General features: G+C 40.9%; 1 protein-coding gene across 1 annotated transcript in view; it reads left to right on the top strand.

Moving 5' to 3' along the window:
• SPTBN5 (spectrin beta, non-erythrocytic 5) overlaps positions 1–19,478 on the top strand; it is a 98,404-nt gene that overhangs the window by 43,000 nt on the left and 35,926 nt on the right. Inside the window, 5 exon segments of the mRNA XM_010305543.2 lie at positions 11,417–11,521; positions 12,514–12,699; positions 16,987–17,142; positions 17,768–17,959; positions 18,596–18,691. Of these exon segments, the coding sequence (XP_010303845.2) occupies positions 11,417–11,521; positions 12,514–12,699; positions 16,987–17,142; positions 17,768–17,959; positions 18,596–18,691 (735 nt within the window).

The raw sequence follows: 19,478 nt of genomic DNA on the forward strand, positions 1-19,478 counted from the left end.
ACAGATGAGAGTTACAACAGAAGAGGGAGACAACAGTCCAGTATTAGTCCACTTTGCAAACCGACCTCAGCATACCAACAGCTTAACTACTGGCAAATTGTTTTGTAGGCTTCGGAGAGAAGGGAAATTGTAAGGAGGGTTTGGAGGAGGACAGGGAGATTACTTGGCAGGTGTTGCTGGAAACCTCACCCCAGGCTGAGAGTTAGTGCTGGGGAAATGCAGCTAGTGGAAAATGGATGTTGCAGTGTGAGTGAATCCGGGAAAAGGCATTGACTTCTCCGTTCTGCAAGGGAGTTGATAGCAATGTGGAGAACAACTATGGAAGGATTTGATTGTAAGGAATATTAGTTTCTGTTTGATGCAGTAGAGAAAGATGAGCTAATGAAAAAAGGTCTCATGAAAAGAGAGGGCTGATACAGTTAATGCAAAGAGATAGAAGGATGTTCTTAATGTTTTGCAGCTCTTGAAATAGATTTTTTTTTCCACCAATATTAAATTATCTTTTGTCTTTCTTGCAATTTCCTGGATTCATGGAAGTATTTAAAAAGGTTCGAGCTCAATGTCTGATGTATGCTATTACAAAACTGAGTGCAGAATTCAGACATCTTTTCCAGTCACTCTATGCAAATTCATGGATTGATAGATTGCTGCAACTGTGCTGAGACTTGGCATGCAAACTACATCAATGGGTTGAAGGTTGCCAAACTGAAGGGTTGAAGCAAAGCTGAAGGAGGTTGTACCTCTGGGTCATTTCTTATTAAGGAAAAATAATTCTTAATTCTCCAAGACCACTGGAAGCATAATATAATAGCTCTCAGTTTGTGCTGAGCTCTGTTTTCCACCAGTGCTTTGCCACTGGCACTAAATCTTTTGCGAAACTGACCCTGAGCTGTGCCGTGCAGTGATACTTAACCCTTTGGGACAGATGGGCTTGGAGTTTTCTGCCAGTCATTCCTTGAAGGAAATGCATATCATAATTGCCTACAATTGGCACCCTTGGCCAGCATGGCCTGCATTCTGAGTTTGTGCCGAAACATGAAACTAAGAGAGTTTCGCTTATGTTCAGGTTTCTGGACTAAAATATTACATAGTTCTGCCCATTAAAAATTTGTATTTGGTGCTTAATTAGCAAATGGCACAATCTGCATTATATCTATCTCAATTCCCTACCAAGAAATGATACATCATTGCTAAGCTCCTGCATGGATACCATCATCAGGGAAAATGTAAACTCTTCAAGATTTTGTCCACTGTATTCTTTCTCTTTTCATGACATGGAGATCAGCTAGCATGCAGAGGAACTGTGACTATGGCATCTGCTTTGCTGTATATACCTCAGAGGTAAATGCGTAGGAAGCTACTATGGGTAGTGTTTCTTCTTGCCCCTCAGTCATAAGTCCTGGTTGCAAAAGACTACATTACTCTTACATGAAAGGGATTGTACCTGGCATTTTTAGAATGCCTCCAGCACATTCTATACAGGTAAACTGCACTTCATATTACTTCTTTATTCAGATGAATTTATCATTGCTATATGCTGTGAGGTAGACTGCCACAAAAGGGGTGGGTATTCATCATAGAATGGGTAAATTTTCTTGGTAGGATCAGTCACATTACCTGCCTCCTACCACAGGTTTCTTCAGCCAAAGAAAAGCCTCAGAATGAAGACTGTGAGTTTGAGGGCCATGAAGGGCAGTTCTGTTATCAGAATCTTTCTCTCATAGTAGTCTCACTACTCTGGATGCACCAATTGTGAACAGCTTTCCTTTCGGGAGTTACTAGCTTTCCTCCATGATGACTCACTCCTGCATTGTCCATTCTTGTCATCTTGGTTTTAACCCACAGCTGACACTGAGCAAGAGTATCACAAAGAAAAGGCAACTACCCAGGAACATCAGCTTGCCTCAGAGCTAAAGAGTATTGGTGAAAGCACATCTCAGCTGTACTTCACAAATTCCACTGATGCCTGTAGATTTTAAATCATATTTTGCTGTCTTTAAGTCAGTTTTACTGATTTGAGACCTGGTAATATTGGTTATCACCTCAATGTCAAGAGCAGTGTCAGTCCACAGTGAGTATAAATACAGAGTGATGCAGGTTTAGGCTATTATGCTGCTGAGAAGACAGAGACTATATATGTTTACATACAAAATAAGCTGTATTTTGAAGAATTTATGGAATGAAAACAATAAGGAATTGTAAGATGCGGCTCATTTGCTGCTGTTCATGGAAGAACAGGAAGGAATTTACTTTCTACTGGATTCTGGTCCTTCCTTAACATGCACTGCATCAGCCTGACCCTGAGTAGAAACAGCAACATTGTTCTGATTCCTGTACAGCTGGAATTCCTGTATTCCCAGAATATCCTCCATTGCTTTTGTTCTCTCATCTCTAGTGTGAAGTGTGATCATTCTTCAAACGGGTTATTCCTGTGCTGCAGGACTCCCATCTAAATGAGGGATAAATAGCAAGAACTACAAAGCTGTTTTTTGCAGCTGCCACCATCTGCCTTATGTATCAGTATATACAATTTGACAGTGAACTGAGGTTCCTTAGTCACTATTTGTATTTTACTTCTCTGCATTTGAAGAACAATTGGAAGAGGAATCTATTCCTTTTGGATGGGGCGCTGTTACTACTGTATGGAGTTGAAATACGGCTGCATAGTGACCGCTCCCTAGAGACAGGCAGGATGGTAGGAAAGCAGTCCTTTAAAATGCATTTTCAAAAAGTATTCAGCCAAGGCATCAATTGAAGACTCTCAAACCACTTTCCCAATGGGAATATTGTCATTCCCTGCTTTCAGAAAGGACAAAAGCAAACACACATTCAAAAAGGATTCCTATCAGGCAAACAGAAACGATCTCTCCACTCCTTGTGTTTCCTCTGACTTTTGTGTTTGAGGCAAAGCTCAGTCACATGCATTTTGTTTTGCACATCTGCAAAATATGTGTGTAATAAAGCAGCTTCTGCCAACCCATAATTTTTGGATCCTATTTTCCCAGTACTTCATATACCTTAGACCAAGTGTCTCCCCCCAGCAGCAAGGAACAGGGGAAGGACGAAGGCAACAGAGGAGTGTTTTAAACTAAGAACTACTCCTGAGAACTGCTCTCTCATTCGCTGTCTGTGCCAGTGTGACGGGTTTGACTTTATGCCAGCATCTTATATTACATCCAAGTTACTTAAACCTTCGACGGATTTCTGCAGAATTTAGTCTAGGATTGTTCTATGCTAAAGAAAATAGAGCACATGTGGAGAAAATTAGGCAAACATCTATCTTTTAATTTTTTTTTTATTATGAATTCAGTTGTGCCATTGCATGGAACTGCTGTAGGAAACTCTCCTAAGACCTGCGATCTGAGATCTTGCCATTCAGAGTGCAGACAAGCAACAGCTGAAAAAGAGAAAGAAGAAAAAAGTTTTTTTGCTTTGAGCAGAAGCAGTGTCCAGTACACTCTGCTCTGTTCTAACCTTTTCACAGCAGCAGATGCATTGCTCAGGTTAGCTGCTTTCCTTTTTTTTTTTTTTTTCACAGATGAAATAACAGCAAGTTCGCAGGCTGTCTCTGGCAGGCGTTTTTGGCTCCCTCCTACTCTGTCTGCAGTCTCACTGTCAGAACACTCAGGGAGCAGAGCCTCATGCTCCGTAATTTATCTTTCTGCCCATCCCACACTCATATCACTTTGCAGACGTGACAGGCGGTGGTAGCAGTATTAGAAGAGCTGTGCATTTTTATTTTGAATGTGGATTTTTTTAGTTTATAATTTTTTTCCTGGAGAATGTTTATTCATCTCTCACTCCTGTGCTTCAGAGGAAGAATGGAAATTTCCAGTGCCAAAGGAAAAAGGATTAGGAGTTGGTTTTAAAAACACGGTGAAAGGCAAGCTTTGTGGCTTTGATTTTGCATCGTTTAGGACTAAGCTTCAGAATGTCATGCAGGGACCATCGCTGCAAACTTTCATCTGCCACCTATGTCTCCACTGCAGAAGTGATGCTGTCTTCCAGCAGAATGACCCCACCTCCTACTTTTGAATCTGCTGTGCGGGACAGGTCTTTTCAAAAGATGCCAGCATCAGAATGGCATCCTCCCACTGGTCAATCAGTTGCAGAGCTTGCTCCAGGAAATGCCAGCTCACCACCAAGCAGTGTGTCTTCTGGAGCTTACTGTTCAAGGCTAGATGTCGTCCTGGCACACACAGACCGGAAGAAAGGTTTTGTTGAGAGCACTACTCACTGTGTCAATCCTGATGAGACATCCGGGTGTTTCAGTCCTCCCAGGAGCCCTCAGGGCCATGGATATGAGGGTTCTGGCACTCAATCAACATCAGCATCTTACAAGCAATATTCAGAAAGAGAAAAAAGTGTTCATCGTATTTCTCCTGAAAAAAATGATCCCTTGAAGCTTGCTGTATCTTTGCCCTCTGACGTCCTTTCCTGCAAAGCTCCACCAAGCTGGACATCACGCCTAGATGTTGATCTGTCTGCTATTCCAGCAGTTTCTACACTCTGCAGCAAAAAACTCCATGCATCCCTGGAACCTTGTGATTCTCTCCCACCCCAAGAAGGCTGTAGCCAATGCAATGTCCAAATGCAAGACCTCCATGCTTCAATGAAGCTTTACATTTCGACTTGCAGCTTGACAATAAAGCCTTTTCGAGCAGATTCCCATGGAAGCAGTCATGCTCATTCAAGTCTGCTCATGCCACAGTTAGAGAAGGTGCCTGAAACTCCAGCTGGTCTTCCAACAGGATCCCAGAAAACAAAACAAGGCTTCCCTTCAGATGGGTCTCCAGCCCTTCAAATCACAAGATTTCATGTGACTTCCTCTAAGTATCCTGGCCTTCCCCAGCAGACTGTCTCCAGAGATATATGGCTGTCCCCAGCTGTGCTGACTGGAAGAGAAAATTCGGCTAGTGGGAATGAGGTCACGAGCAAGGATTTAAATCCAGAGCTGATTGTCTTTCAGAACCACCCTACATCTAGGCCAGAGTTTAAGAAGACTCCGTGTGATGGTCTAACACCTGCTCACCACAAGGTTTCCAAAATTACCCTGATACTTGCCACCCCTTGGACTGCTGTTCCTATCCAGGTGGTAAGAGAATTTAGAAGAAGCCCAAGTCCAACAATCTTTATCAAAACACATGGTTCAGATATAGCTGGTCCACCCTTTCACCCTGTGGAGATTGGGGCTGGCCTCTCTCTATCAGTGAATCCAGTCTGCTGCTCAGGATTGCTTTCTAGCCATTGGGCAAGATCTGGTCTGAGACCTTCTCAGGAAACATGCACGCTAAAAAGTGTATGCCCTGATGATAACCTTTTGACAAACATACCAGCTCACACCATGTCTTCAACTCACAGAGACACAGAGAGTGCATGGTGTCCATCTATCGCTGTCAACATTGCGTCCTTTGGATCTGGGAGGAGAGTGGTGAAGATTTCCATTCCATTCTAGGAAAATTTGCAAACAAAAGTTGTGTTAATCAAGCAATGTGGATTTTTTTTTGTATGCTTCCTGCCATCTTCCCACTCCCTAGAGATGACTTATGGGACAATGAGAAAGCTACTTGTGTTCTGCTGTCACGGAGGCTGCAGCTACAGCTTGATCCATCCTAAATGAAGCTGAGCACTCTGATCTGATTGAGCACTTAGCAGGTGTTTCATTTTAACCATTAGAGTACTATTGTCAACAGACATGCTGAATGTTATGCATGTGATTACAGATTTTGCATAATTGGGCATTAGTGCTCAGCACTTTGAAGGTTCAAGACTTCAGAGCCAGGAACTGGCTTTCTTCTCTGCTAGTCAGCTTGGAACTGGGACAAATCCTCAGTGTAGTTTTTCTTAGTTTTTTTTTCTGTTTCACTGTTTTCATTTTCTTACTTGTCAGATTATGCTATATTTCTAAATGGTTAATTCCTGGTTTGGAAGTTTTGAAAGTAATGCTTGTTTTCAAAACTCAGAATATTTAAGTGTGTAGGAAGAAATCACTTTTTTCCTCCCCCTTAGAAAAAGAGAGGTACCACCCTTTCCTGAGGGAAATTAAGGGAATTTAGTCTCCATAGCATTTCAAATTTGGATATCCCAGCAAAGTTACTAGCAGTGAAACTAAGGGGCGTTTAAGAGGAATTTAGTCTGCCTTCAGACAAATGTTTCATAAGTAAATATTTTAATGATGATGTATGGGCATAGGATTCTGGTCTAACACCTACTGCTTACAGGATAGGGGTTGAGCTTGCAAATTTTGAAGAAAGAGGGGATAGGTGGGAGGAAGGGATCATAGCAGTTATGGGAAAACAAACACTGACTTTGCATTGTGTTTTTCCCGTATACATTTCCAATATCAGATAATTATATTCTTATACTGATGAGACATCATGCAGTGGGAGGGGGGAAGGAAATTTTAAATACAGTTGACATTTAGAATTTTGCATCTAGATTGTGAGGTCAGTGGCAAATGATACAGTGATGTCAGTATGATAGAAAAGGTGTATATTTTTTTTTATAAACAACTTCAGGGTGTTTTATTCCACTTACAGTTATAGTATGATACTTTGTTATAACTTTTACTGAAATGAAGCATAGTACATATTGTGAACCCTATATAATCATGGTATTAAGCACATTTATTTACTTTCCTAAAGCAAATTTAAATGTTTTTTCTTCATTAATTCTTCTTTGTGTTTACTTTTATCATAATTAAGTCAAATCAAACCTTGTTATCTATCTGGGCAGAGAGTTTGGACTTGATTACACATTTTAAGTGAAGGCATTTAAAACTGGGAGTAATTCTGGCTTGTAGTACATGCTTAGAGCTGATTTTCAGTGGAGTTCCAGCAACCTCAGCAGCAAGCCTAGGGCAGGCAGTGAGGGGCAAAATCTATGGAACTTGTTATACTGTGAAGAGCAGAAGCAGAATAAGGGAGTAGATTTGCATAAATGCTTAAAATAGTTTTTCTTCTAGAGAAATAAAAAATACATTTATTGGAAGACAAATTTCTTTTGGGGCTGTCTCAGCTTCGAGTGTGTATAAATGTGAAGTTGGGGCATCCAGAGAGCATAGTTGTCCCAATGACTAAAATGTTTCATTCAGTATTTCTCCAAAAGCTAGAGCCGGCCTGTGCTGTCACACAAGTATGGGTAGTATTTATGTATGTAGTACATATGTATGTAGTACTATTTTATTTTAAATGAACTTTTTTTTTAATTGGACTTTGCATTAATTTGTATGTAAGAGGTCTTATGACAGTGTGGCTAAATCTATGCAATGAGCTCAGAAATAGTGGAAAAACTCCAGTTAAGTAGGGTTAAAACTTCCGTTTCTGTGCTTTGATTTGTTAATGACTTGGCTATTTGTTACATGCTCCATTTCATATCTCAAAAAGGGTCAAGTCCATTTTGTGGTTTTAAGTGTCTTTACAAGTTTTCACTTAAAAATGAGTCAATTATATAGTGAGTGGTCAAGTCTTTGGTGCTTTTTGTGGCTGAGCATTAAATTCCTGATGATGGGCCACGATTCATAACAGGAACAAACTTGAAAGAAAGTTTATACCTGCTGTGTGCTGTGGGAGACCCTGGTAGGTTACCAGAGGAGAGATATGCAGTGTTTTGTATTTGAAATCAACACATTTCATTCAAAGCAGGAGTTTGGGGACCTGTCTAAACATATGCCAAAAAGTGATGTAATTGGCCACAGGCCAGCATTGTGGTGTGGGAGCCAGTTTCCATTCTGCTTTCAGATTGGTATAACAAATGCTTAAATGAAAAAAATGTTGCGGTTCTGACTAGCAATTGCTGTCATAAGATTTCTGTTTAGAAGACGAATGGAAAGTTTTTACCTCACCAGCTCTCCAAGTAGCACTATTAGTGCTATTGGGGCTGCTTGCTTCTAAGTGTATTGCAATCGCCTCTCCTGTAATGTATGCAGCCAGTTTTCTTTTGCACCAGTTTTCTTTCTGTACACCAGTTTTCTTTCTCAGTATTAAAACCTGGGTTCCCAGGAGCATTTGGACGGGCTTCTACTTGGACGATGTGGTCCAAAGCTTTCAGAAGTCAGGAGGACTTTTTCCCACTGCTGTAAGAGTTGAAGGAATGGAGCTTTGAATGCACAGCGTTATTTGTGTGTAGTGATTGTCAATGGGAGCAAGGCACTGAGCACTCCAGTGGCAGCTGCTTATGACTCACCATACCACACCCCTGCTCTCACATGTCTCTGCTCTCTTTTTCCAAAGAAAGTAACCATCTTTACCAGGAGATGTCCCTTGCCTTTTTCTTCCACCACAGATATATGAGAAGGAAAACTAATGGCTGACCATTTCTTCAGGTATCACAGTTTGCAATTTCACTAACAGTTACTAAATAAAGGTCCTGGAGTGGTATGTGGGAAATTATAGGAATTTTCTGTTTCCTTAGGTAAATCTTTTTTGACAAAAAATGGTAGGTAATCCACAAAATATGACACAGAAGCTACAGTGCTTTTAAAGCAGTATTTAAAACACCAAAATAGAGATGCAGCATGTGGCTGTATGTTTGTGTACCCCGGACAGGAGTGAGTTAGATACAGCCGGTAACTTTTTATTTCAGTGTTAGTAACAGCAGTGTAAACATGGTTGGTAACTGTAAGTGGTTTAACACAGCATTACAACAGATAGACCTGGAGCCCACATGTGTGCGGAGATCTTCCTCCACAAGAACAAACCAAATCCAAAAACACTAAAAAAAAAAATCTGTCATAATTTCATACACTTGCTGAGTAGGATAGATCGAAGGATTAAAGTTTGAGTGACAGAATATCTGCCTTTTTGTGGGGGTTGTATTTAACATACAGAGGCATAACAGAGGCGTTAATGTATTTCTTTAGGCATCCTGGTGATTTGTGGGCTAGACTTATTAAAAACTTAGGCCTGTTGTACAGTGGCCTTCCCCTCTTCTTGACAGTGATTATTGTGTTGCGGTTTATTCACCTTTCTTCTGATACTAGGCATGGATTAGTATAGAGCAGTTTGAATATCTGGGCTGGGCATGATATTCTTCTGTGCATATTTCTGTATATGCAAAATGTTCCCTCATTAACCCCCAAAACCATGAACCAGAAAGTCAGGCCAAGTCTGGCTGTCAGTCCTCTTAGCCACAGCTGCCAAGGGAGGGCTGAGTGGCAGCAGCAGTAACAAGGTCCATCAACCAGCTGGAGATCAAGGTGACAAAGTGAGGTAATGACTGAAATCTGGGGTTGGTCCAGGTGGACCAGGGCAGGGCTCAGGCCTCCCCTCATCGCAGCTTACGCAGGGCTGGGGCCAGGGCTGAGCCTCAAGGGGTTCATCTAGGGGACCATCAGGGCTGCCAAAGCCTGTTGGTGCACTCAGACCCTGACAAGTAGGTGTGGATTCCCCCGCACATAACACATGCCTGGGAAACCTCTCCTTCAAAAGATGCCCTGTGGAGCTAAACAGTCATCCAATACTTCTGTGCAGACAACAACCATCATTGCTGGTTTTCTAAAGTAGCTGCCAAAGAGTATCTTTTATCTCCTATAAAAAACACCCTGTAAGACTGCTACAGAACTGTAATGTTTTGCAAAGCAAGAGAGATCTTTCTAGATGTTATTTTTCTGTGCATGTCTATATTTTTAAGGCACAGATTTACCTGTCGTCTTTACCAGCCCTCTTCCGAAACCATTAACAGATGTGTTGTTTCACTGATTCTATTCTGTTTCTTTCCTGCCTCTTAATTCTTTCACACTGATCTCAAATTCTTCTTCCATCTCTGCTAATTGCACTTCACACAGGTAGAGTTACTGGTTGGAATTTCTCATCCTTATCCAAACACTTACGATTCCATGAGCTCACAAAATGGATTACACAGTGCTATGTCCCAGCTGATAAGTGTAGTCCCTCATAGCAGCCTGAACTCCAAAAGTCTGTCCAGTCATACTCACTCAACTGTGAACCTTGTTCACAGGCAATTTTTACCCATGTCCCATCAGGGCCTCTGGGGTTTTTGTCCTGCTGTTGTCTCATCATTGAATAAGGGAAGAGTGAAAGAACAGTATTCTTTTCCACTGGAAAAGAATAAATTCCTACTGGTCTGCAGAAAAGCTTTTTTGGTTGTTGATAATAGATAACTATACTGTTTATTCTTTTGCACTTGACAAAACTGAATGTAACAGAATGCATGGGACAAGTAATTGGGCAGTCAGTTTTCTTAACACCAGGAAAGAGTCAAGAAACACTGTGGTGCATTAGAGATGTATGTGGATTAGTTAGAAAAGTTCCTCATAGTGTTAAAAGCAAATAGTGCAGAGATCTGTTTCATTAAAACTGCATTTGTTATTTTAGACTAAAGTCTTTCTGCATCAGAGACTGACAGGACAGACAGTAAATAAAATTAATGCAGGCAAGTTGGAAATATGGCCCAAAAAAATAACAGATGTAATGCACTTGGTACAGGTGCAAGTTGTAACATTTTTCAGGAATAATCAGCTGCATAAATACAGGCTGGGGACAAGCTGGTCTGACAGCAGTTCTTCTGAAAAGTTTCTGGAAGCTTATAGTAGATTGCAAGGTCAACTTCAGTTCGTGGTATTGTGTAAAATATAAGCACCATACACAGATACATGCAGAAGATTACAGCTTGAAAGGCACACATAAGCTCTCCGCTGTCTTCACTACCTGCACTCTGGCAGCCTTATTGCTTATTGCCGCTTATTGCATCAAGTATTAGGAGCCCCATTTCAAAATAAGTGGAAATAGAGATAATCCAGAGCAGTGCAATAGGAATAATCAGAGTCAGAAGACACAGCCTTTGTGGAATGATTGATCAGATCAGGGTAGTTTTAGCCTAGAGAAGATACAAATCCTGGTACGCAAAAAGCCTACAAACATGTACAAGGCTGAAGCAAATGTAAAAGGAATTATCTCTTTAGTGTGATGAAGAGGGCAGTATGTAATGGGGTGAAGTGTTAGCAATGAATTTTCAGGCTAGATATCTGGAAAACCTTGCTAATGGTAAAGGTAATGAAGCACTGGAATAAATTGCTCTGGGAGGGCTGCAAAGTCTCTGTTATTGGAAGTCTTCTAAGAAGGAATCATACAGACATCTGTTAGACATGACAGTATTGATCTTGCTTTGGATTACAAGGATGGCTTAGAACTCTGGAATTCACTGCCAGCCTTGTGACTTAGTGATTGTGATAAGCAGTAATAAGTCACTTTTCTTAGCTTGACCTGTTAATGCTTCTCTTTCTTGCTCAAGACCATGGAGCTCTACTGTTTAATTTCCAGTTTCAGTTGCCTCCTGTTCCTTGTTTTTCCTCTCAAGTGTACTCTTAACTGCAGAGTTAATACCTCTTCTCACATTTATGAATCAGGTTTATGTGAATATTAATCCACTGAGAAAAATATTAAACTTTTTTTTATAGATTTATTTGAAAAGCAGTGACCTCGGAAGCTCTGTAGATGAAGTAGAGCAACTGATAAGGAAGCATGAGGCTTTTGAGAAACTTCTGGCATCACAGGATGAGAAGGTACAAAAGTCAACAACAAATATTCTACCAACCCATAAGCCAGAATGATTTTTTTCTTTTTTTTTTTTAATATGGCAGCACAATCAATTGCTGACAGGTGTGGTATGCCTGATATGCTTGAATCAACGAGAAGATGGGGAAGCTTAGTGAAATAAGAGGCAGAGCAGTGGAGAACAAGTGTTAAACACTCCATGCCCAAGTCCTGCCTGTATTGTCTTGCAATAGACAGGAAAACTGCTTAGTAAGTTGAATAGTGGAACTTACCAGAAGAAATATTTAAAGCAGGCCATATTATGTGTTAGGGATATCAGAAGTTTCTGCTTTTTAATAAAAAAAAATCAGTGGCTTTTAAAGCAAGTAAAATACAGTAGGTCAGAGGGTATGACTTGTCTAATTATTTAAATATGCATTTGGTATACAATGTCTGCACCTATTTGGCTAGCTTCTTTGCACCTTTGGAACAGATGCTGAATTGCTGACCTGCATGCATGTAAAGGAATCTGCCTGGCTGGTGGCCACTGCTGTAATTCATCCAGGCTAGGGCTAAACTCAAACCTGGGGATGTGCCTGGGTTCCCCAGAAGGAATGAGCTCCCAGAACCTGTGCCAGCTCCTTGCCAGACTGATTGCTCATGTTGAGAGCTACCTTCCAACACCTGATTCCCACCAAGCAATAAAACCTGAGCACTCATGGGTGTCAGGCTTGTTCCATGAGTCCTTGCACTGGATGATCAGTGGCATAGGGACTCCTGAAGCTATGACTTTAGTTCATTTAAGTGGCCAGGGTGCACTGCAGAGACCAATGGCAAGGATGTCATAGATGTAACATCATACAGGGTGAGGGTGGGGGGAATGCCGGTTAACGTGTCCCTGCTGTCCTTGGTTCATTCCAGAAAAAAAGAGAATCTTTTAGGTATGGAAAGGAGCCTGGTTTTTGTTTCTTTCACACCGCTTGAAAGTATAAAAGTAATTTCAGATTCATTGCCTCCTCAGATGATGTCTCTTCAAGAACAGGCAAGCAGGCTAGAAAAGGTTGGTGGACTGGAAGGGCTAAAGATCCAGCAAAAACTGAATGCCATTCGTGAGAGGAAGCAGCAGATCAAGAATCTCTCCCAGAGTAGGAGAGAGAAGCTGCAGACGGCTCTTCTTCTGGCACTTTTCTACCAGAACTTGGAAGAGGTAAGAGGGTTTTAGATAGGGATGGGGGCGGAAGGCAGAGGAGCTGCCTACCTCTGTTGGATAAAGTGCTAACCCTTACCAGAGATTAGGTGGATTGATAATCTACTCTGGTATGATTGATAATCTACTCTGGTGTGACAACTCCTGCCACACCAAAAAAGTGTGCAAAGCGGTGCTCCAATGCCATTGCTGTTGCTATTCCATCATTGTGGCATTGTGCACATTACAGCTGCTTTACACATCAGGAGCTCTACTAAAATAAAACTAATACAAGGAAAACTGCCAACTACTACCTTATGTTTCCTTTGGTGGGAAAGAAAAGATATTTCAAATCAGGGTGAATACAAAATGGAAAGCATTATGGCAACGGCCTCAAGCTTTACTAGTGGGTGTTCACTGAAGGACTTCAAAACAATGCTGTAACTTATCATGGCTCTTCAGCTACTGTAGACTAATCTCTGCAGAATACGTTCATCTCTGTCTCTTGTTCTGGCATCAGTCCTGTAACTGAGTAGCTCTGCTCCTGCCACTACTGTTAGACATACTAGGTCAGTCTTTCAAAGGGCAGCACAATGTGTGTGACTGAAAAATGTGCTATCATCCCATGTGCTGACATAAACAACAGCACGCAGGCCCAGACAGTAGTTTGCAAAAACTTTTTCTGGTCTGGTATGCACCTCTTGTGCTGCTGCATCCCATGGAACATCCTCCATGGTTTAAAGAAAAACTGCAGGTTCTTGTCACCTGCCAGCCCATGAAGAAGACGCATGTCCAGACACAGGTCAAATTATGATTGTCACCGAAGGAGAATGAATGCATGTAACATAGCTGCTGTTGACAATGAAATTTAGGGGTTTTTTTTAGAAAAAGAGTAATCTAAGGAATAAATGACTGCTCCGATTCCATTTACAGCACAAAATTTTTGGAAACCCCCATCTCCTGCCCCCTGCCAAAATAATCAGACATTTAAATACCCTCTTCTTTGGCTACACTAAAGAGCCAGAGCTGCACACTCTTTTTGTAAATGAACTTTATTAGGAATTATTTATACAGCCAAATATTAACTTGTATTATTTGTCTATACTTTTCCTATCACATGAACCAGTCCACCAGTAATGGCCAGTCCACCTTGTGGACTAGCAGAGGGGAGTAGACGGAGTGGACAGTGCATTGCACAGTGCTAATATTTTCAAAAGAACAATGTACCTCTGATGGAAAGGTCACATAACTGTCAATATCCTCTCTGGTAGAGAAACTGTCAATGCCCTCCTAGAGATACAATCAACTCCTTAGGTAGGAATACTCCTGCATTTCTTCTCATCTATCTGTAATTGTCAAATCAGTGCTTTGGCTGGGGTCCCGCTTCATTCTTGAACCACACACTTGTAGCAGAGGATCTGGCCCTGTATAGAGAGGAACATTTCCCTTTTCTCATCTACTTTCTCCACATAAATTCAGCCAAGAGTTCTACAGGGAGCTTTTGCTCTCAAACTACCTGCTCATTTGCCTCGCCAATCTAAATTCATTGCCTACTGCTGTAGAATGTGAATGCCACCAAGGAATTTAAAAAAAAATAATCTTACAGTAATATCTTTATTCCTCTTTGTTTGGTAGAATGGAATGTTTAATTTGATTTTAATGATGTTCTGGGTGCATACGAGTTCATATATGAGAATAGTCCCCAAAGGGAAGTTAAATTGCAGAGATGAGTTTTGAGTTTAGCTGTGAAATCAATGAGGTCATTGCTTATTCTTACTTATTAGGAGAACAAGATCCATAGCTCAGGTCCCACTCCCCGGAAGCGTCTTCTTCCTGCAATCATCTTAAGTCATTTCTATTGATCAAACAGAATTTTTTGAGTCAGCAGAAAACAGCGATTGCTGTCATCACTAAAAGTCTTCTAGTTACTCTCTAAAAGCAATTACACAGAGAGATACACACATTTAGTACAAAGACAACACAGTCTGTGATTACAGATGAGACAATGGAGAGCTCAACATAATATGGTCTGCTTAGAAGGCTAGCTGCTGCAATTTGTGGCCTTTTCAGGACATAGGACCTTGTTTTTTCTGCACAAAACCTGCAATGACTAACTCAATAGATCACACGCAGCTCACAAAATTGGACACACTCTCCTACAGTAGAAATGGGGTGCTTTTCTAGTTCCAAAGAAGTGAGACAGACTTAAAGACTATTGTCACAAAGTCTGTACCTCAGTGTTAACATGGAAGGCAAATGAGCAGGTTGCTACTTAGAAATACGTATATTTGAGTTATTGCAGAGGAAAAATCATAAAGTTGAAAGTTTTTACTTCTAAAGCTGGCTGTGAGTTTTAATGCTGACTCTGAAACTTGCTTATCATAATAGTGAAACAACTTTCTTTCCCTTTCACTCTCTGTACAAGAGAAAAAAAAACATTTACTACTTTATTTCAGAGGAGTGAGACAATTAGTTGTTATCTCTAGATGTCTGGAACAGGCACATCCCTTTATATGCTTAAAATATTTCTGTTATTAAAAATCAGTTTAATTTCCAAAAAGTTTGTGATCTTGACTTTACAGTAACTGATATTTTGAAAATGTAGATTTCTAAATTGACAGCACCCACATTTTTTTGAGTCCCATAGAAATAAGACTAGTCCCATGTGCTACACTGAGCATAACACTAGTCTCCCTGTTGTCTTCAATAAAGTGAAAATGCCTGTCCAGACAACCATAAGTCTTTGCATAGAAAGATGTCGGGACAAGAGATCAGCCTTGCTTCACATCTGAATGTGGACATGGGGCCAGGAGAAGGATCTCTCACTCTCTTAAGCCATCCTAAGTAAGCCTTAAAATAAACCAAGCCACTAAGAGTGCAGATGTGATTTTTTAAAATTGCTTTGTTCAATCTGTCATTAAGCTATTGCTTATTATTAAAAGGTAGAAGAGAAATTGCCCTTTAAGTGGCTATATACAGAGAATTCATTTGTTTCTCATCCTAACTGTATGGATGACCCTCTCCCATTCAAATAAGAAGTCAGTTAAGTGATGTTAAAGCATTAATGCATGGCTGGGTAGTGGGAGAAGGCCCTAGCCTGTGAGGAGGGTGTCAGAAATGAAAACAGCAGATGAGTGTGCTGTCCTGGGCGACATAAGGCTCCTGTCTGAGTCTCTAACTGTGCTTTGGAGGGGAACAATTTCTGGAGAGCATGCTGCTAGTGAAAGCTATTTCTGTTATTGTTTATAGAATTTCAGCAGCTGAAACAACACTTCATTAATTAACTGAGAAGATCCTCCAGTTGTCAAATCTTGTGTGCATGTAGCACGGTTCCACAAGGACAGACAAAATGCTTTGAAACTGATAAAGCTGGCTTCAATTTGCTCTTCTTGTGTTGTCAAAACATTAGGTTACTTCAGTGCTCTGAGGACAACAGGATCAGTTACAATGTGTGTCAAGTGTTCAATTCTCAGTGTTTTGATGGATAGAAAATATTTCCTTCAGTGCTAAGGGCTTACGTTTAGCAGACAAAGAAAATTGTGGAAAGCTCACTATCCTATTGTTCATTTTATTCTGCATACATTTAAATCCCCTGAAAAGGAGTTTCCTAAGAGAAACACATAACCCTTGCTTTGCTAGTCCTCATGGTTCACCTCTTGTCTGAATCTGATGTTCCTGACCAGACCATTTTGAATTTTATGAAGTGTAGAAACAAAGTGAGATGTATTTACTTTCAAATAATCTGGCTAGTGCTTGGTCCCATCAGTAAGGCTTTATTTGCTTTGCATTTTCCATTTAGGTCTCACAACATTGCTGAGATCAGGAAATGTTAGTGCTGTTTTATAAGTGAGGCACAGAATTCTTGAGAATCTTAACCCAACTTACAGGTAGGTCAATGACAGAGATAGGAGATGAAACTCAGAGCCCTAAATCCAAGGCTCATCTGTCATAATCTCATTTAAAATATGTCTGCTATGTCAAGGCTATATATCTACTCAAGGATTCTCTATATATAATCTAGAAGATTGTATAATCTGTTCATGGCTTCTGTTAAAATTTGGGGTATTCAAGGAATTTTTCATTATTCTTGTGGTCAGATAGATAACCATTATTTTCATTCCTACCTGCTTTTATTTCCTATCAAGTGGAACAGATCAGAAACTAGAGAGCCACCTCGGCTGTCAGCTCCCAGCTCAATCTACCTAGCCCAGGCATAGACACTTGCATAGAACAATGACCTGTATTGGGAGGGGACCCCAGGACAGCACGTAGTGTTCAGGCTAACTCTGATGCCTCACTCTGCTGCAGGCAGAAGACTGGATCAGTGAGCGCATGCAGAAGGTAGAGGATCCTTCCATACAAGACCCCAGCAATCTGCACGACAAAATGAAGCTGCTGCAGAAACATCAGGTCTTTGAGGCAGAGATTCTAGCAAATGAAGAAATCATCACAGCTGTTAATAAGGTAACTCTCTCACTCTACTAGTGTTTTTACAGATTATTGCTGGTTATCCAAAGAAGGACAGACAGATGAAATGAAAAGGGTAGCTTGTTCACCACATCTATATCAATTATCCTATTTATGTTACAAGAACCCAGTTGCTATGTCATGGAAATATAATGCTGTTAATTTACAACAGAGAGAATTGTTAATTGCCCTATCCAGGGAACTTCCATACTTCCTTATTGCCCAAATAGGAAGATATCACTGATTTTTTCCTTGCCTGGGGTGATTGCTCCTGCAAATGGTAAATAGGATTTCATGCCCAATTTGTGAACACTCTTGTTGAAACTGGGTGAATCACATAGCTGAGGAACGCAATCATCTGTAATACCTCTCCTGGTGCTTCCACTCCATGAATGCCATTCTTGGCAGGGAAATATTCAAATCCTACTGTTCTTGAATCCCTCCACATATAAAAGCTTTCCAGCTGAGCAGTATCATTTGGGCAGTAAGAATTTATATTAATAACTTATTGTGCAATCCAGGTTAGGAAAGTGAGAGTCCTTCTAGAAAGGTCACGTAGCACGGTAATCACATAAAAATTAGTGGCAACCATCATTTCTAATTTCTTCTTCTGAATGTCAAGAAAGGAGAAGCCCTGGTATCAAAAGGCCACCCAAAATCAGCAGAGATCCGTCGTCGAGTCCGCATGCTTCAGGAGCATTGGGAGCAGTTGAAGAGAGCTGTTGCTGCTCGTGGAAAGATGCTGGAGGACAGCCGGGACTTCCTGGAATTTCTCCAGAAGGTGGACCAGGTGGAAGCCTGGATCAGGGAGAAGGTAAATGGATTCTAGTATTTAACCCAAGCAGCACACTAGAAACTTGATATTTAGGAGTGAACTTCTGATAAATATGCCATCTTCCAGGATATTTTCTTAGGGACTTTTGCCTGGAAGAATCATGACATGTTCTACAAACAATATGGAAGGAATGATTCAACAAATTCTAAAAATTTTCTGGAGTGTTTCCATGCCAGAGTCAGTTGGACAGTATTAGCACATGTTCTTATGTGAAATATGCACATAAAGAGATTGTGATTATTGGTAGTAGTCTCGTGTGTCCCTATCGAGACAGAGAAATGAAAGCAGACTAGAATAGAAGAGACTTGAAGCATTTGGCAGCTGGCACTCGCTCTCATTGTGTATCAGATCTGAAAGTTTCTCTTTGTAAGAGTGAAGGAAGAGTCAAGAGTCACTTGATCCACTAAGTTTTCATTCAGAGGTTGCTCCCATAATAATAGATTAGGGAGGGAGTTGGGACTAAGTCTCATAATTATCTAAAGATCAGAAGAGACTACTTCAGAAGCTGTAGGTCAGTGATTTACAGAACTTATTGCATCAGCATTATCATTGGGACGTGTTGTGTTCTTATACTCTTAGCCTGAATGTTTGCTTGTCTGCTGCTTATTTCCGCAGGAAGTCATGATTAATGTAGGTGATGTGGGAAATGACTATGAACACTGCCTGCAGCTCATGAAAAAGCTGAATGAGTTCCGTGGAGCAACATCAGGGGTAAGAGGTGTTTTTCCTACACATTCCTTGTGTGACTGGAAGCAGCAGTTAACTCTTCAGCCTGGCAGGTAGCAAATACAGTTCCAGTACCCTGAGGAGGTGAAAGATAAGGGGGTTAGGAATCATTGCCACTTTATAATTCTATCTTAAAAAAGATGAAATTTTCCCTCGTTGTGCCTTCTGCTTTGATGATATCTAAACAGAGCTGCCAGGTCCTCATTGCACAACCTAAAATTTTGGGTTGCATTACATGACTGAAAAGCTGGCTCTGTGAGCCTGAATTGCAACAGATTTCCAGTTTGGTTCATGCAGTCTGCAAAGTCATGGTGAGTTCCACCCAAAAATGTATTAAAAATGGTGGTTTCAGCCATGTTGTTTGAACCTGAAGGTTGATACAGACCTTCCATGAACAAGCCCGTAAAAAAAATTGACCACTTTCTCCATTTCCCTCTTTTATTTCCCCCTTCCCCTTCTCCTGAAGAACAGTCAAGTTTCTCATATTCTTTCATACAAATTAAGCACCTGTATTTGGGGGCCTTTGCATATGCATTTACTTGTGAATCATAACATTAATAATCAGACACTTAGTAAATTAGAGCAATGGTTTACACTTTGGGTAGCAGCCATGTGATAAGACAGCTGCACAGTTCACCTTTCTGTGCTGAGATCTCTGACCCTCTTTCGTGGTGCTGAGTCATGCCAGCTGCCTCTGTGAGATGTGCTAACCTGGGCGTCAAACTTTGGCAATGTTGGGGAACAGGCCTAGCCACAGAAAGGGCCTCCTTAT

This window comes from Balearica regulorum, chromosome 5, assembly GCF_011004875.1.
Source record: "Balearica regulorum gibbericeps isolate bBalReg1 chromosome 5, bBalReg1.pri, whole genome shotgun sequence".
Lineage (NCBI taxonomy): Eukaryota > Metazoa > Chordata > Aves > Gruiformes > Gruidae > Balearica > Balearica regulorum.